This window comes from Lytechinus pictus, chromosome 7 (assembly GCF_037042905.1).
Source record: "Lytechinus pictus isolate F3 Inbred chromosome 7, Lp3.0, whole genome shotgun sequence".
In the NCBI taxonomy this organism is placed as follows: domain Eukaryota; kingdom Metazoa; phylum Echinodermata; class Echinoidea; order Temnopleuroida; family Toxopneustidae; genus Lytechinus; species Lytechinus pictus.
In genome coordinates, this window is record NC_087251.1 from 28219708 (window position 1) to 28247225 (window position 27518).

Below are 27518 nucleotides of genomic sequence, written 5' to 3' on the forward strand. Positions count from 1 at the left end.
AAGACAATGCGATAGGTTTTCCAGCAATTATTACTCTTAGGGTTAATATTTTGTTAAAGTGGTATCATGCAAATTGGGCTAATTATCCACGTTCTGAAACAAATGTATTTCTGAATAATGATATTTTTTATCTTTTGAATGAAATTCTTTTCATGAAAATCTATCAGAACATTAGTCCTGAGGGCAATTTTGTAAAATATGATGGGACAAAATCCTCATTGCTCTTTAATGTAATACTTCTCCCCATATCCTTTTTTTGGCTATGTGTCTCAATTTGTTGATCTTTATTGCAGTCTTTCTATTCTTCCATGTACTAGCCATTCCCTTTCTTATTCCCTAATCCTCTTTCTTCCTCATTACTCCACCCTCCTCCCCTCATATTTCACTTTTCCCTCTCCTTTCACCTTGACAATACTTGTATTATCTGTTGATCCATTGATTGTGTCCTTTCTTTATATACATCCATGTACTATCTGTTCAAGCTGTTTCTCTGAATTATCTTCATTTCACACCGTTGCAACATGATATTTACCATGACTGATATAATAATGTGCTAAAAACACAACTCTCTTTTACAATGAAATTTTGATACAAACTTTGAGCAGTATGAATTATTTTGTGAAAAATATATTCCCTATTTCTGTACATGTTAATATTTTGGACAGACTAATTTGGGTTATTTTTTCAAATTTTATCCTGGTCCTTTCACCTCGAATCTCATGTTTGTAAATGCTGAATGTGTATCCATCATGAAATTACAGAATGTGTAGAGGTTCAATGGCTCCGTTGGAAAGGTACCGTGATGAAGGTAGCTTCTCAATATTGGTTCGTCTGCAAATTAAAAAAAAAATTACCCAATGTCGGATATAACGTTTCAACCCATTAAAATGAGCACTGTGTGCTTCAATGGTTGTTCCATAATGTGTAAAATAAAGTGCTCCTTAAATCAGAGCAATACATGTTAGTCTGAATTCTAGATTCAGAAGTGCAATGTCAAATTTTGATTTCCACCTTGCCTGCAATTGTTGTTTACTGTTCAAGCCATTATGCAGGAGCCTTGCCTTTGTAATGTTTCTAGTCAAGTCTTACCAGTATTTGTAATGGAATGTTTGCATGTTTGTCAAATTTCATCGATGGAGCAGTTCACCCAAAACGGTTTGGGGCTCGGCATTGATTAAGATCCATCGAGAATGGGTTCGCTCTCCAAATTGATCCAGGATACTATTTGTATCTGCACAAAGAAAAGAACAGAAGAACTGTCAACCTGGTTGAAGACAGTGCTGCTGACTTCTGGAATTTGTTCCTATTGCATGTGACATCTTTGGGTTTTGATGTTTGGAAATCTGGCAAAGTTTTGATAATCCTCATGTATGCCACACTGCGAGCTATGCAAGCGCATCCACACGAATCACTGCAAAGAATCTGTTTTCAGCCTGAAAGCATTGTTGACGTTTTCCTTACAAAAGGGGTGTTTTTCATCTTCATTCGACTTGAGGGTATCATATCAAATCAAGTCCTTTATGTTGGGGTATAAAAATAAAATGAAAATATATTAGGGTCCATTTTTTAAATCAAAATGTTGTATGCCTTTGAGGTATGATTGGACTTAATGGAATTGTATGACATACACCATTAGGGATATAGATTTCACCAAGTGGTATCACATGAAATATGCCTTTAAAATTAATTTTAAATGTGCTATGCCATTTGGGGTAAAAATTTAGGCTTTGTGGAATCATGTGGGAATGGCATCGAAGTTCATTTTTTAAAGTGTGTGGACATGCTTGGGTAGAGCGTGGTGTGGTTATTGACCCAGCTCCCCCCCCCCCCTGGTGCCTGACCAAGAGGAATGGTTTTCTTTTCAGCATATGTGTGCTATCTGGAACACTTGCATTTATTGTGCAAGTCAGTGTACTGTGTATTGATTTGAATTCTTGTAAGACAGATTCTTGAAGTCTTTGTCAACACTCCTTTTCTTTGTCTAGAAGCAACACTTTTTCCTAGGAAAGGATTTGATCATGTTTCCTGTGTATAGAAAATTTCATCTAGTTAAGGCATTCAGAAACATCCCTAAAAGTGAGGGGAATCATTGGTTTAATGTGCTCAAGGTACTCCTGCTTACCCTCATCAGTTATATTGGACCTATGGCTTCCATTCAGTTATTCAGGGTGGTTGAATCTTCCAAGTATCTTTGATGCCAAACTACAGGGTGATTGATTGTTCATTGACCTCCCCTGGAAACGATCCAGAATAACAACAGCTGCATCCCTTGATCTTGTACCATCTAGAAATCTTTCATGGGATATTGCATGTTTTTTGTAATGACATACAAAGCATATTTGGAGACCTTCATAGAATCAGTTCCTTCATTTTCTTTTTGGTCCCTCTGATCATGTCTCAGTGAAGTTGAAGTTTCTTATTGGTCCTGACATAACTATACGGTACTGGGCTCTTCATCCACCTTCTAGTCTGTGAGTGGGGCAGTGATCCACCAGATTGTCAATATTTTCTCCAGTTTCCATTTCTTCATGTTGAATTAATTGTTGCATCATCCAAGGGTTTTTTTTCTGTTGGAAACACTTAAAGTCATATCCCATGTGAATGAGAATCGCATTTGTTTGCTTGGCTGGATTTATACGAGAGAGGCTGCTATATTGGGCAAGCATTGATGGATGGAACTGATTTTGTTGATCCAGTTGTCTTCCACTTGATTGGTTGATTGTTCCAGCTAAAACTCGCACAGGATGTTAATGACACTTTGGCTTAAGATGTGGTTTCCTTCATCCAATCTGGAACGAATGTTAGAAATTTTATTGGGTGCAGTCTAAGAATTTGCTTCTGAACAACTCTTTGGCTAAAGAAATGGATTCCTAATTCCAGTTTTGAATGAGTTTTAGAAATTGTATTGGTTGCCGAATGTGAAATTTGACATTGCACTTCATGACTAGGGTAGATGCATTGTACTGTAATGATTAATGGGGGTTATAAACCGTTATGGGATATAAAGCGCACTTACTCAGGATGAGCCTATGTTGAGGGTCTAACCTATTAGATCTAGATTCACATACCTTGCCAATGCCATCTCTATTCGCCTTATCTCTCAGAGTTGTGTGGTGGAATGATGGATACTATACAGGGGCCTAAGAACTGGGGTGGGGGGCTTCCGCTTGGGGACTGGAGCCCCCATTTTTTCAAACGTGTACAAAAACATAAAAATGACCATCTGATTGACCTTTTGCATGGTCTGTCCCCCACTTTCAAACTGTGGCCCTTGTAGTATGCAAACAAACAATTGGTTCCTTTGTGATGGTGAAATAAAATTACCTTGACAGGGAAACAGTGAAAAACAAAAGAAATACTTTTTCCTGCTAAATATTTTAACCAAAATGCAATGTTCATAGAAACACTATAGCATCATGTACAGAAAAGGGTGTATTTATTTCACAAATTTAAAATTCATTTACTCATTTTAAAAAAAATGTTCCCCTTCCCCCCCAAAAAAAATCACTGAACAAAAATATGTGAAATCATTCAAATACATTATTGAATAAATATGCAGAATATATTTTTTGTTTATATTTAAAAAAGTATTATAAAAATAAACAAGAAAATTTTTAAAGATTAAAAACAAAAACATTGTAATATCAGTCATGGATAATAAATGTTGAAAGGACGTGAAATGATGGAAGATTGACAGATATAGGAAGCACTTCATGAAGAGGTTTTTTTTTCAGTGATTATCACAGACTAATTTGCTCGTAGCCAGTCACATGCAAGAAAATCACTGAAAAAAATCTTCATGAAATGCTTTCTTGGATGGATAGTACAGGGAGGTATTGAGAGAGAGCACAATTAGTAGATTAACTGCTAAACTTGTAAAAAGGAGGAGAAAAGTGGAAAGAGAGGGGAGGGGAAGATGGTAGTGAGGAAGGGAGCAGATTAAAGGAAATAGGGTGGTGGCTTTGTTCAAGGATGAATAAAAAGACTACAAAGGGGATTAACATAATGATTCATAGTATTGAAAAGAGAATGGGGAGGGTATGGGGGAAGATAAGGGGGAGGTGATGGGGGGCCTAAATTCTCCCCAAGTGATATTGTTACCCCCAGTATAAATGTGATGCAAAACCAATGCTATTGTCTTGCGTACTTTAAGCTATACACAAAGTAACATTGAACTTGAAAATAAAGCACCTGCATTAAAGATGCGGTATACCATGCATGACGGTGTCCAGTGTTTCACTCTGTACACTTGAAAATAGGACTATTGGTAATGGTGTCACACTTGAGTGATTTTGGTAAGAAGGCCCAGCTCAGACAGGAGGTCATTTTGTGAGGGTTGGGGTTATGTTCCATTAAATCAAGGGGTCAGTTGCTATGGTGATACAACTTGGATGAATCTTCTGGGCTGCTGGTCACTTTTTTTTTGTATTAAATATTACCAAGTTTAAAAGGAAGATATCCAATAAATCACTTTGAAAATGAAGAAAAATTATTTCATTGTCTTAGTGTAATGCTTGTTTGTACACATTGTACCTGTATGCTGTCTGTCAAATATTGCCCTGTACCCCAGTTTAAGCCCGCCATCTCCCCAACCCCCCCCTTTATTTTTGCAAGCCAAAACGGACGTTCCTGAAATTTCTTGCTCTTGCATTTATCACCAGTGGCTGATCCAAGCAGGAGCATGCACCCCCTCCCTTTATATTTTCAGAATCACCCTGAGCATAAGCCTACAGCTTAAGGCTAGGAAAATTTTTATCTGCACCCCTGGATCCGCCACTGGTACTGTACAGAGTGAAGAAGGTAATCAAAATTTTGAAAGCTGATGTGCATCATACAATTTCCTTCTTTTTTTTCATGTTAGACCAAGATAAAACTTCCACTAATGGCTTGATATTTTATTTTTCTAATATCAACTTTCATTATTTCAATTACCTTTTTGCGCACTGTACAAGTACTTAAAAGCATCAGGAAATTATCGAGGTAGAAATTGGCAAAATTCAAAACCTCTATTTCAAGAACGTCATATTTTGGCATGCAGCACTTGAGCCTGCCGCACTCTACACAATCTGATACAACACAATTTTTTTCTAACATATCAGTTTTTCCATTTAAATGTGAAGAAGTGAAAGAATTTTAAATGAAGTTTGGCATAATGCTAGGATTGAGATGCTCGGCATAAAGTCATAGCCGATGACATTATTTTGGGTTGCATTTGCTTTTATTCCTTCAGGGAGCTTAAAAATAGACTAGAATTACGATGTCAGTATTTAAATCAATATCTTTAAGATCTTTATATGTTGGAATTACAATTGCTTTAAAAAATCAGATTGCAACGGATCTTTTAGTGTGCGGCAGGCTTAAGATTCAAACTCCCCCCCCCCTGTCCCAACCAGATTCTACATTTTGATAACTGTTGCAAAATGGATTGAAATTTATGGCAAACTTTTCTTTTCAATAAATTACAATTAATAACATGGCATTCAATACTGCATTATCCTGTTATTTTTAGATGAAGTATTTCTTTATCTGCCCAAATGGAAAAAAAGACTTGATCAATTCCAAAGTTTTTCAATAATATAAGAAAATCATTGAGTAAAATATTGTCATTAGTAAATACCTCAATAACAATGCACTTTGCAACATACCAAGTATAAATAATAAATAAAAAAATTAAGGGACGTTGCATAGTATTTATTGTACAAGAGTGAACTTCACAAAATGATTTTTTCAATTCATTTGTATTTTGATATTTAAGATTTCGTATGTTTTCTGACAATGTGCTGTATATTTTCCCCACACTGCATCCTTGAATAATAATCATTGCATTGTGACGCAAGATAGAGGGGATTTACAAAGAGTAATAGGTATAGTTTTTAGGTAATGTTTCTTACAATCTTATCAAAAAGAGTTTTTCATCCGAGGATAATTTGAAGTTTGTTCATTTATTTTGCTGAAGTGATTATTGGACCTGGTTTATTAATGTTGACATACGTTTCATGAAGTTCACTCTTTCCCCCCCAAGAGCTTTGTGAGAATGGAGTAGAAAAGATACACATAAAGGGGCTTCCAAAATTGGTTGCTTGACCGTTTGTGAGCATTGCTATCATGTAAACAATATAACATATATATAAATATAACCAAATGATCGCACAACCAAGTATGAAAGTCCCTTTAGAGGGTGATTAGAATTCTTTTTTGCACATGTGCAAAGAATAACCACAGAGAGAGAGAGGGGGTGGAGAGGTGGAAGAAGGAGATGGAGGGGAGAGGGGGTTTGGAACCCCCCTCCCCCTAAAAAATAATAAATATAAACAAATAAATCAATAAATAGATTATAAAGCAATTTTTTAATAATGAGATGTAAGAGAAGATATTAGAGAGAGGAGTGAGGAAGAGATGAGAGAACAAGGAGTGAGAAAAGGAAATAGAAAAGATGAGATGAGATTGTTTGATGGAGAAGAATGACGGTCATGGGTTATTAAATTGGATATGATCGAGGTAGAGTTAAAGCCCAACATCGATCAGGTGAGAACCGTTAATAATGAAAGAGAAGAAATGATGAATGAAAATACGAAAAATTTGAAGGGAGAGGAGGGGGAGATCAATTTGAATGAAACAAGAATAAATACAAGTAGCCAAAAGGAGGTGTAACACTATTATTTAATGGTCAATCTTTTGATATTGCTACATGCAATAAAGTCTTCTTTATCAGATGATACAAAATGTTCAATTTTTTAACAATGCTTGACTGGACACTGACCCTTGTTGCTCAGGGTGTCAAAAAATGACTTTCGCCAAAATGAAGCAAATGTGCACAGTTGAAGCAGCAGTGTGAATGAAGTAGGTTCCTCCGCCCAATCAGATGACTTGCCCATTTGCATTCATTTGTGATTATGTTGGAATTATGAGTCAAATTATTATGATTGTAATATTCTATATATGTTGTGCTTAGTTGAATACTGATGGATAATTATCTTTAAGATCTTCCAAGGAATACATGAAAATGAATACAAATAGTTATCAGCGTTTTTAATGAGATGGTTTCATTCATTTTGACTATGAAAAAAGCAGAAAGGAATTATATAAAAATCACTTTATAAGAAGATATTGCATATTGAGCAATAGAAAATAATCAATCAGTTGTAATGATTAAATCACCGATATTGATTTGTCTAACTTCTCCTTATTTTGTGTACTTCGAGTAAGAAGTTTGGTCACGCTCTTGCTTAAAGTGAAAATGTTATTACACATAACTTATCCCCAATCATGCATAAATTGAATGGGTACAACAAATACATCCACATAACCATAATGTATGCAAGGACCAATTATTTGATTGAGTATTCAATCCAGACTACTGCTTAATTTATGTCTTTCATCTTGGCGCAAGCCGTTTTTTTTTTACCTCTTGGACAAAAAGGTCATCTGATAGAGAAGACTTTAAAACAGTTATCAATATAAAAAAATCTCCTTCATATTCAGATTATTAATTTTGTCAGGCTTTTTCCAGAAATGTGGCATTTGTTTTACCAAAGTGATAAAAATACTATTAAAATGCATGGAAAGTATTCAGGGATGTTTTAGGATCAGGATATACATACCTGTTTCATTTGACTAAAAACAATATCTGTTGATTGCTTCATTTTTCGGAGAGGATACTTTTAGACAGAAATTGATTTTACAACGTTTGAATGTTAACTGTCTTAAAATGTAGGCGGATTTTGGGCAAATTGAACATTCTAAATTTCTTGCATATATACATACACACACGCACACAAGTTTTCTCATAGACAAAAAAAATAGTAATCAAGTAATGTCAAAATGCATACAAATGCCGAATTTTGAAAGGACAATAATTTTTTGGACCAAAATTGACACTCCATTTTTTGGTTGATAGTCACAACAAAAATCAAATTACCTGAAGCTTTGGAGGTTTTCATTTTTTGAATAATCAAATTTCATTAATCAAAACTGAATGGTTGGTAAAATGATTGGTCAAACAATCCCGAATGATTTTATAATATTCAACGGGGACTCAAAATTAGAAGAAAAAATGGGAGGGGGGACGAAAGTAAATTTTGCCATAAAATGACATATATCGTAAATTTTGAGAGATAAACGTATATTTCATTTTTTTTCTCTTGCAGGTTGCTCTGACAGTGCCATCTTTGATTTGAGATAATATTACATATATTTTTATAATGTACAGAATACCCTTTTAAACATACCCTGAATGTAAAACAACCCTTCATAAAAACTTAATAAGCACACACTTATATAATAATAATAATAATATATGTGATTTGTAATGCGCCAAATCCACTCGGCAGAGTGCCCAAGGCGCAGTGAAAGAAGAAAGAAAGAACGAAAGAGAAACCATTATTAAAATCATAATTGCTTTCGGATAATTAGGAATGATGTAATTTGTCATTGTGAGTGGCTAGAATTATCAGAGGCTCATAAATCGGGTCATTAAGACTGATGTCTCACATGACTCTACATTAGAAAGTATTCAAACCTGACCCATCCTAACATAATTACCATGAAAATTATCACAATCCTAAATTTGCAACTCATACAGTGCGAACAAAAAAATCATATTTGTAAAAACTCCTTCATACTTTTAAACAGAATTTTGACAGTTTTTTCCCCAAAATGTAATGGTTTGATTGACACACACTGTACATATGTAGTTTTCATGGGCCTATAGACGTGATCAAGGTGGCCAAAATAACAAAAGTGTTTTTAAAGTATACTATTAATAAAAACTTCTGCACAAATTTTAGGTTTCATAACACATCCATACCGATTAAGGTTAAGATTTGAAGTTTTTTTCGAATAAAACGAAATGTTATCGATCATGACAATTTAAATTTTCACTTATTTTTCACAAAACAATTATATGCACAACTCAGTGATATGCAAATGAGAGTCGATGATGTCTCTCTCTATTTTTTTTTATTTTTCATCGTTTGAATTACACAATATTGCAATTTTAATGGATTTGAAAATAATAAGCAACTTGACTGAACAAAAAAATGTTAAAACAATGGTAATTCCACGTGTTCAGGGAGAAATAAATCTTTGTTTCACGTGACAATGATTAAATTAAAATAGTTCATATTAAATGTAATGAAATGTAGAAGAAACAGTAAGTGGGTGACATCATCAGTTCCCTCATTTGCATACCGACCAGGATGTGCATAACTACTTTGTGAAATTAAGCGAAAACATAAATGTCATAACTTTCTTATTTTACACCGGATTTTGATGAAATTTTCAAGGATTTTTCTCCTTTTCTTAAAATCAACATTTTGTTGGGGTGGAGTTGTCTTTTAAGAATAACAGTGAGTAAATCCCGCTTAAGTATTTCATTTTGAGTTTTTTTGTGATGTTTACCCCCCCCCCTTTTTTTTTTTTGACCAGGCAATTTGTCAGTTAGGCCTGACCATATGATAATGGGCCAAAACTGTTGAAATTAATGAGGAATAGGAACCACCGCATACTTCTTTCACATCAAAACCGTAAATACGATTAATTACTTCATCATATTTTGGAAAATAGAATTATTAAACTGTAATCTACGGTAAACTTATGGCTTAAATGACCATTGCAGTCATGATTCTGCCTGTGAAACTACTCTGTAAAAAATCTGGGTTTATTTCTACAACGGATAATATTTTGAATTTCGCTGGTGTTATAAAAGCATTTTTTGAAATTACTTTATCCTAACTGTGGTCAAATAGGTGATTTTAGGTACAAAATTAACCGGAATTGCAAGAGTGACTTGATAGTAGTTAATGAAACTGATATTTTTGGAATCAGGTTGTCAATCCTTAACCAGCAAAAATTCTGATAAGGCACCCTATTTCCTCAACTATATTGATTGCTGTTTATAATTTTAGATAGTAAATCATATTGTTACCATAAAAAACGGATGTGTTTTTTAATCTTTCCATCTGAATTTTCGTTAGAAAATATATTTCTTGAATAAATCATTATATATGAAAAATGCACAGAGGCCATTTACCTTTTCCTCAAAATATGGAATTGACTTTTTTGTTTCCATGTAATTTAAATCTGCATAATTGATCATCACACTTTGATCACACTGTGCTGAACAAATGCCACATAGTGGAAACCTTCTTCACAGTGTGGTTCCTCAGTGGAACCATATGAACACACTGTGCTGAACGAATGACACACTATGACTATCTTCCTCACAGTGTGGTCACTGTAACTATATGAACACACTGTACTGAACAAATAAACTACAGTAACTATCTTCCTCACAGTGTGGTCAGTGTGTGTAACTATATGAACACATTGTGCTGAACGAATGATACACTGTGGCTATCTTCCTCACAATGTGGTCACTGTGTGGAATTATATGAACACGATGTACTCAATGAATGACACGCTGTGGCTATCTTCATAAAAGACACAGAATGGTTTTTACCTTCACTGCGTGGGCATGCATTGTGTGAACACACTGACAAATGAATTTGACAGAGTTGAAAATTTTTTTTTTTAATAGGTTGACTCTGTGCGGAACACAGTGTAAGTCGTCACAGCGAAGTTAACTGTGTGGCAACTATTTCTCATCAGTTTTTTTACACACGCATTTTTGTCACAGTGTGGACACACAAGTGTTCATACATTTGACTTTGTGATTACACACTGTGTTCATCATACAGTTGACAATGTGTATGCTATATGAACAAACTGTGTTCACACGATTGACTATGAGACTTCATCGACCAAAGTCCATCGCCCAGACATGCCCTAGCCCCTAGCTACTCCTTCTCATTGTAAAATTGGCCGCTTTCTTGTTGGAAATTGAATTGGCTAGTCAAGACATCAGACCTCATTCTCGTCGTAACATACCCACACTCGGATGCCTTCAAAACAACATTCCAATATCCAACTGATTCATCATCACCTCTTGATGAAAACCTGCGCCATTCCTCGATGACCACGCCGCATAGGTCCATGGTGAAGTGTACTCGAGTTAAGACCTATTCCACTTCCAATTTTGGCTCTAGATGGATTAGCTGGAATTCGATCGTATTCACTGTAGTAGACGTCTTGATCGATACCAGGTTAATTCTTGATCTGATGTAAAAACAAAACAAATAAGAAAAGAAGTGAAACAGTCTTATACATATCTTCCGTTTCTTGTTTATGTCATGCAACAAAATAACAGACCAAGGACCAATAGAGTTTCATAGAGTTACAACTAGCCAACGGTATTTTTTTTAATTATGGGAACTACAACTACCATGCTAACAAAACTCAGCAGCCAATCACATAAAGGTTTCCAAGGTGTAGTAACAAGATAACATAGTTCTTAACATTTGATAATTTTTTTTAATCTGGTGTGACCCCTGAAAATTTTGATTCCTATATAATTATACAGAGCTTAATACAACCCATACCCACGCTAATTATAAACGAAGTTTGAAGGGGAGGAGGAATCGTGGTAATAAGGTCAGGCGATTGGGCGGACGGTCCGTTGCAAATATTGCCGAGCGATCGAAGTGCTTCATCAGTTTTTAAACAATTCTCATAAAATTTGGCACAAACTTTGGTCTTGAGACAAAGATATATATGTTTCGCATGTGTCAGAAATTGCAATGCTATGGTAACAGCATATTATGGAACATGTCATTAGATACAAATCTTGCGGATCGAACCATCTCCTCCGCTCATGGTTTTGACCAATGCTCCTGTAATCTGGCACAAACATCGGTCTTTGGGTAAAGACATACAATACATATTTTTCAAATGTGTTGGAAGTTTTGTTGACATGGTAATATATGATTTTTTCATAAATTTCTAGTCAAAATTTAAAAATCTGTGTAAAAAAATGGTAAAGCTCATGTAGCTCTAGAAGTTTTTTGTGAATTTGTAAAACAGCTAGTGCATAAAATAATAAGTTTACTTATAATATGAGTTTCAAACTTCTCTGTAGAAGTTTTAGATCCCTAGTGTTATCATTAAAGAAAATTGGAATTGATCACCAAATTAATATAGTTGGTCTAGTAATCAGATAGCCCGATTATAAATGGGTTAAACCCTATTTGGTCTATTTGTTGTTTGGTCTACCTTGTACCCTTTGTCTACTTATTGCGTTTTACTTTGTCAAATAAATATTTGGTTCATGAACAGTTCATCTAACCATAAACGCCTAAATGTTGTTAGACTAAGCGGATCTTATGGGTATAGCCTTACTGTAAATAAGACAAAGTGATAAATGGGCTTAATGGCAATTAGACCAAATGGTTAGTAGACGATCAGGTTGTTAGACGAATTATGTTTAAATGAAGGATGGAAATACAAAATAGACGAAATGGTTGTACTCCAATTGGCGATTACCGAAGTACAATATTCACCTGAGAGATTTTGATGAGCGTCACTCCAAATTGTACCACGTGATCATACCTGATGCAGCAGTGATGAGCCATATTCCCACTAGGATAATTCGACTCATGAAAGACTCTTTCCGGCCTCCTCTCTGTTTGAACATTTTAAACAATATAGAAAAGGGAGTTCAGTTCAAGTTTATTTATTTCCTTGCCATAAAAAGTGAGTTACATTATGTACAATAATCAAAGCAACACATTAGAGCAAAGAATAAACGTTAGAATGTTTGGAAACACGATCGGATTTAGTATAGTCCCGCGTCACAGGCCCCTTAGGCCGATGGGGGGGGGGGGAGAAAATGGGAAGTAATTGTGTCCACATTCATACAATTTATTGGGGGAAAGAGAGCTTATTTATTTTTTGCTCATTTTCGTCATCTTTCTCCTATTCTCCCCATATCTGTCATACAGATTTTTTTTCTGTACAATTCAACTAATGAAAACGAAATGGATTCATCACAGATATTCTCAAATACTTTTGAGAAATCTGAATAAGTTTAGTACAAGCTCACCTATATTGATTATATCAGTATATGCCCACATTGAAGACACCATCGTATCCCAGAAAATCAAAGGTAAGACCAGTCGCACTGAGAAAAAAATAAGTTGAAAATCAATGAAAATGATCTGCCAACCACATACTGTATAGGTATTACAATTACTTTGTTCATTTCTATATTACTAGTATCATGCTTGAAATCACCACTATAATTAATATAATTTTCATTATTATCATTATTATTAGTATTGTGTTATTCATTATGATTACTATTATTTTTTTTATCATTATAACTGTTATTGATATTTATTTTTAAGTATCACCTTTATTCAAAACAAAACAAAGGGAAGTTACATACAATGAAAACAAGTCCAGTTTATTTGTTTTTTAGGACGAAGTAATGGACTAATAAAAGAATTACAGATACATGCACAATATATGACATATAACAATAAAATTTACATAAAGCAATTATACATTGGTGATTGCAGAAAAGAAAAATTGAAATGGTAAATCATGCGCACACCCTTACAACTAAACTAGAGAGAGCAAGAAATGTTATTGATTAATATTGTTCAAATTTTAGCCATGAATCATTTTGGAACTTGATTATTCACAACGGTTTCAGGTAATAAATTCCAATCTATTTATAAGTGTTCGAGGAAGGTAAGATATTTAAAACTGTTTTCTTTTGAAATGATTCGATGTATATAATTTGATAATGGTGAGATATTCTGGTTCGACTGGTGACAGCTAGAGTAGATTCTAGTGGTGTAAAGAGCCAAAAAAATTGAGGGGTGCCAGATACGGCGTAGCGGGGTCAAAATTATAAAAAGTTGGGAGCAAGCGAAGTAAGCGAGCAAAAATTTAGACATTTTTATTAGGAAAATCCAGTTTTATGATAGACTTTGATATAGTATTCAGAAAATGATGTATATTACCCTTCTCTCTTTCATTTTCTTTCTCTTTTCTTTCCTTGGTCGTGATTTTTATTTTTTATTTGGGGGCAGACGCCCCCAAGCCCCCCATCTGTACGCCACTCGTATATACAGAAGGTCCCGGACTGGAATGGAAAGATAGCCTTCATCTGCTTTAGAGAAGGTTGTCAGTTTTCTCATGTCGACAAAATTTGTATTAAAAAAAATGAAAACAAAATCATAAAACAAAATCTTAACTAGCACATCAATGATGTGGTGCTCGTCCGCCACATGACAAAGAAATGAACGCACTTTTAATCTCAACTAGGTTGACACTGTAGTGAATGAAAAAAAAAAAGTTTTTCATATAGGTTAAATATACTGTGGAAGCGCCTGATAGAATATGATAGAATGTTGTTTTGACATCTGCATAACTTGGTATATTAAATTAATTTCAAAATTATGTTAAGTTTTGTATAGTGGTTTCATATGAAGCAAATATAATCGAAGTCGATCAAAAAATGGAAAAGCAGAGTTTAAAAAAAAAAAATTCGCATAAATTAGTATATCTAATGAGTTTTTTAAAAGAAATCTGTGTAGAAGAATTTCCCACCTAGTGTTATCAAATGGAGCAATGAACCTAAAACTGATATGAAATGAAGATGATTTTTTTTTTAAATGCACATAAATAACCATACTAAATGCCTCTGAAAATTATGTGTCGAAGTTGTGTATCCCCTACTTAGTATTTTATTGCTATCATATAATACAAACGAAATTGAAAGTGATCATCATAATTACGAAAGAGAAGATGCATTACTTTAAACGATTTTTTTTTTGCATTAACATGGATTATTTTCTATTCAAAATTTCAAAATAAAAGTTTGGTGATCGACAAAATAATAAATGAGCAGAAGCATTTTAGGGGATATTTTAATAGATTTCGCATAAAATATTGCGTAAATAATTTTCTAGTCAGAATCTAAGAATTCTGTGTAGAAGGCTGAATGGACTGAAAAAGGGACGTAAATGAAGAAAATTACTTTACAAATTTCACAAACATTTAGCAGGCTAAGCTATATTTTATTTCATTTATTTCATTGTATTTACCACAATCAAATAAAATACATTTATATGTTCAAGGTTCACGGTTCAAGGTTTATTCACATCAACATCTCACATTTTCAGAAAAAAATTCAACAACTCAATACAAACAATAATATTATACAATAAAAATTTTCGTAGTTAGATAAGCATAAATAAATATCGTAAAATATGAAATGTATACATAATACAACAATAGAAAAAAAGTACTAAAATGTATTCTTGTAACTGGTTCTAAAATAATGACAAAGAAAGAAAATGAGAGGTGTGAATATATGAGGGAGCCAAAAGTAAAAGCAAAGCTTGTTGGTTTAAGGCTGTACAATCAAGATAAAAATAATCAAAATTCAAATATCAAAGTACGGCAAAATAAAGATAAAATGTAGAAAGTAAAGGATGTGGATGGGGTGGGATGCACAGCATATGTGATATACAAATGGGATAACCGATGGTGGCATGCTCTTACTCTTTCTGTTTTTATTTGTTTTATGATAGAGTATTGTCATTTTGCAGTTTTGACAATAAGCATGATAAGTATACCGAGGGTGTCATACCCAAACGTTTTCGTTAGCGTATGCCGACGTGTGTAGACGATAAGTGGTATTCTGATAATTAAACCCAGCTTTAACCCATTAATCTCTATGGTTTAACCCTAGTCTAAACCACTTGCTCACTGCATGGTCCATGCTCACTGCAACCATCCTGCCTGTGGGGAATCTACAGTAAGGACTATGGTATGCCAATGCTGTACACAGCACACACTTTAAAAAATCATTAAGATATCACTTTTGTGCTCAAAAATAGTAATTTTTGTACAGTTGCAATTTATTTTTCATTAGTAACTTGGTAATAATTTTTTGCATTCACCAGAACGCTAAAAAACTTGAATTTGGGGCATATTTTTGTGTACGCCCTTTATTGATGGAAAGTAATATGGCAAGAAAATTTTCATTTTTCAATCTCTATTTTTAAGAAAAAATAATTCAAAGAATCAAATTTACTTAAGAGCCAAGTTATATGATGATTATCTGTAATGGAAACTGATAGTGTAAAAAAAATCAAGCATTCGTCCAAAAGAAAAAGAGAAAATAAGCCAAACATTTCCAACCTTATTTTGCCACACATGGAGATGTAACAGAGAATAAGGTTATATCATAACCTTGTTCATTGAATGAGTGGTCTAAACCAGAATTGTAAAACCTCACCTCTATGGAGTGCTAAGCTTCACAATATTTCTTCCATATCCGCGACAATTATAATGTGTCAAGTAATTTATTAAAATTCACAATAATTTTTACTTTCTTATTCTTTCCATTTCACAACTCAATTAATTCTTTGTCAATTTTTTGCAGCAGGATAAGAATCATTTTAAATTGGTGAATGAGTTAACAAATGGCACTCCATAAAATTTTGGTCTAAGTTAAACCATGACCATCAGAATACAATGAGTCTTTGTTTAAATAACATTTCTTGATATCAGAATTTTTGCTTTTTATTAAAAACTATGATTTCTCCATAATAAAGAATCATATTTTTTCATATTCTATCGTGTAAGTAAAATGCCGTTCTTGCTTTCAAGAATGGAATGCTTGATTACAAAAAAAAAAGAATTAAGGGAGAAAATGACTGTCTACACGTGCAGTGATTCGGCATGTAAAAACGTTGTTTAAATCTTTGAGCATGTTGTTTGAGCTCGTCACTCTAACAACTATTGTTTAATCGTCTAAACAATTGTTCATGACAATTAGTTTAAAAGTTTACAACTTGGTAAGCAACAGTTGTTAGAGTGATGGGCTTAAACAACGTGCTTAAAATTTAAACAACATTTTTATATGCTGGCTAAAATTAACGTCCAGATGTGACCTTTCCAAAAGCTCTTCATAGAACATGTTGAATGATTTCATACTTTATGGCAGTTCCATATGTTCAGGGAAATCGAACCATTTCATTTAAAGGGGGATTCATATTTCATAAAGTAAAAAAAAATAGTGAATGGGTAACGTTATTCGTTCCTTCAGTTTATACTGACCAGGAAGTGCATAACTATTATGTGTAATCAAACGCAACTTTAAAAAAAATAGTTTGTTATACTCCACATCTGATTTAAAGAAATTTTCAGTATCATGTTTTCGTTCTCTCTTTTTATTAAAATAGACTTTTTGATGGCGTGGATTGAGCCGAAATAAGTACTTTCCAGAATTTTTCTTAATCCTTTTGATCTGGGCTCGTTCCATAAAGACTTAAAATTATGTTAGCTTTGTCATTATGACAGGCAACTACCATGACAACAGCTCGGGCAGCCAGCTAACCAAAATCAAAGTTTTCCACAATACCTACATAATTATGAAACAGGCCCCTGAACAATTGTATTTTTATTAATGAATGCACATTTTATCTATACAAAGAAACCAATTTTCACTACCGAAAAAATCCTTCATATACTTTATCATATCTATATAAAAACATATCTTCTGACATGAGCAAGTCTTCTCTTGTCTCTTGACAACGAGACTGTGCCATAACATCATGCAGTGTAAATCTATAATCTTGTGAAATTTTCCCCGAATTTGCAAAAATTTGTACTTTTAAATAATCTCAGCAAACCTCATTTTTTGTAATGGTGTGACTTCATTTTGTATAACAGGCTTTGGCAAACACCGATTTCTTGCACTCATTCAATGAACAAGGTTATGATATATGGAACCGTTTTGAGAAGATTCCAAAAGTTGTTAACATTGTTTTAATTAAGATAGTTACTTCACTTACCTTGTCTTGTCTTGTCTTTCCTTTAATGCCCACAATCACTATATTGATTATTATGGCATATGAATGTCAAGATTGACTTGTCGGAATTGTCTAATACCAAACCGATGTTTGAAATCATTTCCTGATGTTTCTATCTTTTCCCCTCATATGCAGTTATATTATCAGGATAAGACATTCTGTCAGATGTGCAGTTATATGAACACCGGTATCCGCGATCGTTGTGGCGCCTCGGTCGGACATTATTCCTTCTCTCGGCGTTAGAGACAAACCACATGTATTTCTTAATCCCTGCATAGTAATTAAACCACTGCCCCCAATCCATTGGACTGATCCTCGAAAGCAACACAGAGGGGAAAACAAGATACAACAAGACTTGCATTCCTTTCGGCAAAATACATTCAGGATCGTCTGTCCATCAGCTATTCAAAATTTCCCGCCATTGTCATCGTGTGCTAGTTTCCACCCCAGTGCATATTGCCATTGATCTACTGTGAGTTGACATTCGTCCTTTTGTTAATGAATTCATGTATGCTGATTCCATCCGTTCATGTCGTTAAAAAAACATGAGCTGCACGTTTCTTCAGATTTTTGCAGGCAGAAGACAATAAATTAGTGAAATCATGTGGAGAGCATGCGCAATTTCGCGGATGTCACGGGACGGTTTTGAAAATGGGGGGGGGGGGGGGGGGGGGGGCTGACCACGCAATGAAAAATCGGTTGTAATTTTCCAACACTTTGTCGGCCTCCATGTTTATTGAAAATCAGGGAGCGGAAGCCTGGTTACTCGGCCCCGAGTTAGCTTTGGATATTGGAAGGAGTGAGGGCCGGCTCTCGTTTTTCCCCCAGTTTTTCTTTTAAGATGTATATCAGATATACATATCAGATTTTGGGGGAACGACTACTTCCTTCCATGGTTCCTTCTTAGTGGGAAGTTCCCACTGGCGTAAATCCGGTCCGAGCATTGGGGGATGATAGCAATATATTGACCTGAAAATTCAATTTTTTGGTAACATCAACACCCTACATAAAGGGCTATTAATACGGGGGTATATAACCATGTACATATTACTACAATTTTTCAGTTAAATACATATAACGATTTTTCAATGGCTGTAAAGTAATGAATTACAGTTAATATCAATATGCGAGCGAGCGAAGCGAGCAAATTTTCAGTAGTTTGGAGACAAAATGGTGTCCAAACACCTCTTTCAAAACAATTATCAGATCACAATGTGTACATTAAAATACCATCTTCCAGTTAAAGGCCTATCATATTTTTTATGGCTATATTGGATTTGTTGAGATTTAAATTAACGAATTACAGTAAGTATCAATATGCGAGCAAATTTCAACAGTGGGAAGACAGAATAATGACAAAAGATAAAAAGGGGTGTGTAATTATGGGAGGAATGCAGCAAGTGAGCGTGTTGGGCGAGCCTTGAAAAGGTTGCTTCAGTCGTTTAAAAGGATGTGCATATATTACAGAGGATGGTAAAGGTAAATTATCAATAATTACAACTTTATAATAAATAGCAAATAAGTATTAATTAAGTCCGTATTTTGTTCAACGGAAGCTCATTTGCTCACTGATTAAAGATGAGATGAGAATGAAAAAAGGGATCATGATGATCGGTGCTTTATGATATGATTATATGCCATCACAGGCCATAATTTAAACTTCCAAAAAGGTGGAAATAACACAATGATGCAAATTAAAAGAAAAATATAGCAGAAAGGAAAGATTTTCAATAATCTTTAAGATTATATTGGGAGATGATGTAACTGTCAAAATCTCGAACAAAATGCATATTTTAAATATTTTTATATTATGGAATTAATGTGATTTAAAGTATCCTATAAACGGAAATTGTAAAGTGTGTGGGGAATATTGCTGGTCTAACTTGCTTCTGTGTTCTGTTAACGGCATATTTTAGTCAATTAAACTCATCGTACACTTAACTTGGAGTGTAGAGTATGCCTATTTTTTGTACAAAATTATCACCGCTTCCACAAAGACGCTAGGATAGTATAACCCCCCTCCCCCACATTCACGCTATAACGTATTCGAATCATGTTTTGATTGGTTTATGATCAAAGTTTTAACCATATTTGTTTCATACAATTCATAAATGGACGTATCAACCACATTCTCATGATGCAGAGAATATATTTTTTACAATATGCTAAACGCAGGGATTTGTCACGGCCGAAATCTTGTCAGATTAGACTGAACGCGGGAGAGGAGGCGAGTGAGCGAGAAATTTGCATTTTTTAAATATAAAATTACATAGAATGCAAAAAATTGCGAATTTAAGCACTTTCACTGCATTTAAAGATAATTGTACGTATTATTAGTAGTATTAATCATTTGATGATTTAAAAAAAATCGTTTCTGTCTTCAAAGTGCATGGGGGAATGATTGAATATGCCATCCCCCTCTCCGAAAAGTAGGGGGATACACGCCCGGATTTACGCCCGTGGGTAACTGGGAAACCCCTTTGGTGATCAGGGAATTTTACATTAATCAACCTAATATTTCCCATGTTATGTCCCCAAATTCTGTATCCGCCAATGGTGGGGGGGGGGGGGGGTAAATACAGTACAGACATGTACTTTGATTTGCACAAGCAACGCAGCATACAGGAAGGAAATATGAAAAACAGGAAGGAAAGACCGAGTCCAACAAATGCATATGATATTGATAATCCAGATGATCATGATACCAAAGTGAAAGCTGAAAGCTGATTAAATAGAGTTAGACATAGAACAAGTAGCACAGTCATGACAGTGGTGTACCGTGGGTCACTGCATTAGTTGGGGGGGGGGGGGGTGGAGGCTGGCCGCCGCGAAAAAAAATGTGATTCACTTATTGAGCGCACGTGCTTGATCATTAACATAGCTAAAGGGTGATTTTCCCTTCCCATCCTTTAGTTTAAAAAGAGCAGAAAGGGAAGTGATAAATAGAGGTAAAGGTTTGAGGAAAATATATAAAAGATTCAAAAAGTTATTAGAAGTTTAAGTTTTTATATTTATGACCTCATATGCAGCAGCCTTCCATGTATCGTGAATGAAAAAAAATCAATGAAATTAAATTTTTCATAAGATTCTGAATGATTTCTATTTTACCTTCTTCAGTCTATCAACAGACAAATCATTTCACACCCGCTCCTGAGAGAAGAAAAATATTTTACTCATCATGAACCATTAATATTGAAATTCATGCATTTTATGTTACATAACATATAGGACAGCTACTTGTATATGACGCCACAAACAAAAAGCTTAACGGTCTAATAACATTCTTAATCTTTGATAGATTTTTCTGAAACCTTCACCAGGATCTTTTTTTCTGGTATTCTACAACAAACGTTTCGTCCGGGTGATCTTCCCCTCGAAGGGTGATTTGAAGCATTTTTATTGTATTAAAGCGTGCACATGATATACCTCACTATTAAAAGAAAGGTGTCATGAATGAGACACTGTACCTCAACTTGGTAACTTGCAAAATCCGCGGCGCCATTATCATTTTATTTTGGAAATCATACGTAGGGCCTACTGGAATTAGAGAAGGCGGGATGGTCATGATAAATGCATCAATACGTCAATTCTAGATTTGGATTCTTGCTGAAATAATTGCGCTGTTGGCTTTCCGTAGCTGAGATCGACTTGAATCAAAACGTATTACTTATATTTTTAACCACATCATAACAGGAAAGAGCCTTTAAAATTTCGTGGAAGCAATAATCATATTGATTACACTTTTAAAGTACTTTCGATATCACGAGTGGATGTGCAGCCAATCTTTTCACGCTGATTTTTTTTGGTATATATACACATTCTATCTAACAGGAATGGGTAAGTTTTGTTAAGATTTCAGCCAGCATAAAAGCGAGTATTTATTACCAGAGACATCGCTTGAACTTTTGTTTTATATTTTCATCATCGGGACATGAACATTATTGAGGATAACCATGGACATCACCTTTTGTCTCTGGTTCTGTTTTCTGCTTTATTTTGGAAGTTGCAATTCTATAAACTTCTGTGAATACTGCGAATGTGATTCATCCGAAATATTTTGCGTTGAAGTAAACTTTAATGAAGCCTTAAACCATTCTGTTCCAAGTGCAGTCTCCAGTAGCGCGAAATACCTTAATATCGGCCCATCGGACGACACGGTGATATTGGCGAATGATACACTGAACGTCTTTCCTGCCTTACACTCTCTTAGGATTCATACATGTCCAGTCGCCTTCGTCGGTCAGTTTGTATTTGAAAAACTTTACCATTTATCAGATATTTCTTTGGAAACGAATGGTCTTCATGAAATACCAGGAAGAGCTCTTTCCAAGTTAAGAACCTCACTGCATGAGCTCCAACTTGTAAATCAACATTTTCGGACCATTCCTTCAGATGCATTTGGAGAATTAAGTAACCTCCGATCATTGACCATTACCTATAACACAAACCACCTGTATATATCACCGGGTGCATTCACTGGCCTTGTAAACTTAACAGGCCTTTACTTATCTGCTTGTTATATTGGACAGATCCATAACACAACGTTTTGGGGGTTGACCAAACTGCAAGAATTGGATCTTAGTTACAATCTTTTAGTAGAAATACCGCCCGCAACACTCACACTAAATTCTCTCTTAAAGTTGGACCTCTCATACAATACTCTCTTAGTCAATCTGATGGATCTAATAATCTTGAAAAATGCGACCAGACTGCAGGTACTCCAAATGGGATACTGTGCCATCTCTGAAATATCACCAACTGCTGTTGCTAAACTTAAAGGTTCACCAAGTCTTACTGTCGCGAATTTTGATGGGAACCCGTTTAACTGTACCCTAGATCTTTGTTCCTTTGCAAGTTGGTATGTAAGTCTTCCAGGGCCCGCTATAACTACAAGAAGTCCTAATTTTATCCCCTTTATCACATTAAGTCCTCCTCCGGGAAAGGGTCCATATCAGTGTGAAAGCAATGGGCAGTCTCTACAGGAGTTCTTCGGTGAATCATGTTTACCCGATCCCGGGCCGTCCACTCTTCCTCCTAACGAAATGCAGTTGCATCTCGTGATACTTTCCGTTGCTATTATTATAGTCTTGTTCGTCGTCATCCTTGTGTCATTTGTTGTATGGAAATTCAGGTTGATAAACATTTATCATCGCCGCCTAGGAAATGCCTTTCAGCGCCAGGCCAATTACGGAGCAGTTGAAGATGTTGACCGTGAATATGTCTTTGATGCCTACGTCAGCCACCACGAAGATGATAAACCATTCGTCGAAGATGAAATGCTCCCTCGCCTCGAAGACGAAAGCGGCTTTGATCTCTGTGTCTCCTTCCGAAATTTCCGTTTGGGTTCCCATCTCCTGGATAACGTGTCTTCAGCCCAAGATGCCAGTCGGGCCATCATATTCATCATCAACGAACGCTTCATGCGGAATGGGCAATGCAAGCTGGAGTTGGAGATGGCTTCCACGAGGATGCTGGAAGACGAAGTGGGTCCTGGAGGGCAGCGTATCATCCTTATCATGATGGAAGTCATTGCCCCCGAATTAGTGAATAACACTTTGCGGATGCTTCTGAACCATGTTGCGTACCTTGAGTGGGATCATGTGGCCGAGGACAGGTGCTGGGGACAGCTCATTGCGACCCTTCATGCCTTAGTGCCGGATAGAAACGAGGAGAATGGTGAGGGTGTCGACCAAGGCCGTGATGACGAAATTGAAATGGTCGAAAACGAACATGATGAAAATCGAATTGTGTGATAATGCACGGACCTACTACATAGGTCCATGATGACAAGAATTCAATACCCTAGTGACAAAACATTTATAAATGAATACAGGAGACCTTTGTGTACATTTTGTTGGCTCGAGTTCGGTTTGATTTGGTGGGTAAATACGAACATACACAATGCGTTCTTTCACTCTGTGAAAACTCCCTTTCAAAATTTTAAGCACGTTCTTTAAGCCCGTCACTGTAACAACTATTGTGTAAAGTTATAAGCAAGTAGGTTAAAAAGTTTAAACAATTTTTTTCCTTCAGAATAATCAACTACTTATTAGAATGAAGGATCTAAATCGTGCTATTCTTTATTGTGTATTCTCTAGGGCACTTCCCTGATTCTCTCAATACAGTGTTGTTTCAATGTAAATAGTTTTGTTACATTATTACATCCCTGAAGATGGAGATAGTTAAATATAATCTCAATTATATTCTCCTTTTTTGCTTTACTTTGTGTTAAACCAGCTTTTAAACTCCTTTTAATGCTATTAAGTTGTAATAATATTTCGTATTCAATGACAATCCTTATTTTTTCAGAATTTAATTACAACCACTGTTTAAGGACACCAATATACTTTGAATGCATGGGTGTCGATCACGGGGGGGGTGGGGGGGATATATCCCCCCCAATATTTCAAGTGGGGGGGATGGCCTGTATTATCATCCCCCCCCCAATAATTCAGGGTAGAAAAATTGTAATAATGATGATGAAAAAATGAAAAGTTTGATAATGATGATTATATAGTGATGATTATAGTATGCCATCAATCAGTTTGTTTCCCCCGCAATTTGTGTATATTGTTATTAAATAAAAAAACATTCTTTTCCAGGGCTTTTAAACAGATGGGTGGAGGTTCAAGATGAAAAAGAATGAAATTATGAATGAAAGTTTATGTACCGGTATATGATATTTTTTTAAACACATGACATAAAAGGACCCCGCCGAAAAAAAACTTTTGTTGATAGGGTGTTCCATCCCACCAGTGGTGAATAAATTAATTTTAAGAAATCAATTGATTAAAAAGGGTGGAAAAATAAAAGGGTGGCAAGATAAACAGGGAAACCTCCATGGACGTAAATCCTAGAGGGGTAGATCTTGAAAAAGTACAACAAAAACAACTTTTCTCAGATTTACCCCTCCCCACATGCAAGTGCATGATGTTTGTCCCATTTAATCTACAACCCTTTTGAATATTAAACATTTTATCATGTGACCCCATCAGATACCTCTCATGAAAATATTGAGGTTCAGTGAGCTCAATATAATATGATCATATTTTTACATTTTTTTAATAAGTGAAATCAATTAATGGTTTCAGAAAGAATAATCATTCATTTCTCTCTAAAGCGTATCTTCGGATATGAACATCGGAGGGTTTTTTTCCCCATGTTATTCTTGTAATTGTTATGGACTTGAATAACTAAACTTGGTTGATTTTTTCTTATTTTGGCAAAAAAAAAATCTTTTTTGAGTTTGGAAAGGGATGACAGTTTTGCATTCTATATGAGCACACTCATGCGGTATGTTAATTTCATTTTAACACATATATTAGCTGATATTACACACTGATGATTCAAGAAGATGTTGGAGAAATATCATAACATGACAGTTGAGTTTTGATTGTTTTTATGTTTGTTTTGTTTCATGCACTTATAAAATATTTAAAACGTGTTAAAATCCAGGGTAAAAATCGTCTGACGGTAAGCCCGATGGCGCACGAGAAGCCACACAGTTTGTAATTTGTGCTAGTCTTAATTTGTCCGAATCTGCATTTTATCATCACGCATTAAGAAGAAAAAAAATATTGCCAGTCGGGTTAGATTTAAGAGAGAAGTTGTTTACATCATGCTCAATAAACAGATCACTTTGTACATGGTCCAGACAATTTTTGTCATTTTTTCTTTCGTATGAGTTTAGAATAGGCTCACTCAGTGGGGTAACTACGGGGGGGGGGGGCATGAGGGGCACATGCCCATCCAAAAATGAGGAAAAGGAGAAAAAGAGGGAGAGAGGAAAGGAATGTAATGGGAAAGAAGAAATTATTGTTCATTATGATGTTAGATTATACTATAATTCTGTTATACTACATAAGACGCATTTTTCATAACTTTATGAATCATAATTTGATTAGGGCCCATGTCTTCATTGTTCCTGGTGCTCACATTGTCTGTTTAACTTTAACGAGATATATAATCCTGTGGGACTAAAAGCTTCTGTTTTCAATATACTTCCTCGCACTTCGAATTACTATTTTATGTGCAATAGTATGCTTCTTTTAATGACTACTTAAAGTGATTGCCACAGTTTAAGGTCTTAATATAAAACATTTCTTGTCCGTGCTTATGTTCGCATTAGTGAGATATGTCTGCTCTCCATGAATTCCTAGAATCAGTCCTTAAAATGTCCCTTTTTCTGATCTCAATATCAAAACTTTTCAGATCGCGCTTCGCGCTCGCATCATTTGGTTAATGAAATACGTATGGTCTTAGTGAATTCCTACAAACAAGCTTTAGAATGCCCCTTTTCAGGTCTGAATTTCTAAATTTTCAGCTCGCGCTTCGCGCTCGCAATATTTGATTATTGAGATGCGTATGTTAATAATCATGATTACAATGACTTCAAGTGCTTCATGTGTAATTCTAACAAAATCAGCAAGCGCTTAGCACTCGCAATAGATGACTGTGGTGAGATATGTAGTGGATTCCTTAAATATAGTCCTTAAAATCTCCCTTTTTGGGGTCAATATATACAAAAATTTCAGCTCGCGCTTCGCGCTCGCATTGTTAAGCGAGACAGGTAAGTATCATGATTACAAAAAGTTGATTAATGTCCCTTTTTACGTCCGAATATCACAAATTTTAAGCTCGCGCTTCGTGCTCACATTATTTCATCAGTGAGATACATATCTGTTTAATATATGGCACTGTCCTTAAAGTGTGTCTATTAGGTCAGTATACCTGGCAACTGACCTAATAAACTAATTGACTCAAAAATTTTGCTGGTGCCCCCCTATGCCATGACCCACGGTACGCCACTGGGCTTACTTGTAACACAAATTGAATTTTGTGATTTTAGTGGGGGTTATATTGAAAGATCCCCATCCACAAGAATATTTGTGTCAATCATCCCCCCCAACCAAGAATACCGATCGACACCCATGTTTGAATGTGTCAATTTATTGTTCTGTTTCAAAGCATTATAATGTTACTGGGCGAGTTAGAAGGTACACCAGAAAATAACCATCTAATTTGAATTACTGTAAAAGAAAATGTTTTTAAGTTTGGGCTCTTTTTCTTTATCGAGGTTTTGATTGTTGCGTGTGAGGGTAATTTTGTTGCTATAACCCATTGAAACTTTCCTGCTCTTAAGTCAGGGAAAGAAATCAAATAAAATGTAGATGGGAAATCATAATGGTGATAATTTCCTTCATTGTTACTGTAAACTGAAAGTGATAAGTACTTAGTTGTCTAAACTCCAAAAGCTCCAGAACGCTGCAGCACGTTTGGTCACCCTATCTAAAAAGTATGTTCACATCACACCCATTCTAAAAAATATCTTCATTGGTTAAAGGTCAACGATCGCATCATCTTCAAAATCCTTCTCCTTGTTTTCCACGCAATTAATGGCTCTGCTCCACAGTACAATATTAATCTAATCAGCAAATACAGCCCGGTCACACGTTCATCCAACTCTGGTTCCCTAGTTATTCCTAAATCCGTTAAAGTAGAACTATATTGAAAATCGTAAAAATGGGGAATCATATATCAAATTAAAGGAGAAAATAAGGAGAACACGATGGTGTAAATCATTTATCATGGAGACCGATGGAACTCAGTTAATTGATAGTTTAAAGTTCTCTCTCTGAATGCTTCAAACACGCAGAATTACGTCCGCGAAATTGGGGATTTTTTATGACGTCACTTTCTGTACGAGAGGCGTGATTGGCTCTCCAACGTGAAGCTCCACTTGCATGCAAAACCTGTTGCGAGGGTACGTTTTCTCCACATTGTCACTGA

At 35.2% G+C, this 27518-nt stretch overlaps 1 protein-coding gene and 1 long non-coding RNA gene across 2 annotated transcripts; one reads left to right on the plus strand and one right to left on the minus strand.

Annotated features, from left to right (window-relative positions):
* Positions 1-6642: 6642 nt before the first annotated feature.
* LOC129264622 (uncharacterized) lies at positions 6643-18200 on the minus strand. The gene is made up of 4 exons (XR_010294152.1): positions 17712-18200; positions 12938-13015; positions 12396-12517; positions 6643-11115 (listed from the first exon to the last, which is right to left on the minus strand). It is a non-coding gene; the product is annotated as an uncharacterized LOC129264622 (long non-coding RNA).
* A 2868-nt stretch (positions 18201-21068) lies between these two features.
* Positions 21069-25379, plus strand: LOC129265314 (protein toll-like). Its single transcript, XM_054903321.2, has one exon. The coding sequence runs from the start codon at positions 21683-21685 to the stop codon at positions 23480-23482; it is 1800 nt and encodes a 599-aa protein (XP_054759296.2). The 5' UTR covers positions 21069-21682; the 3' UTR covers positions 23483-25379.
* Positions 25380-27518: the final 2139 nt, after the last annotated feature.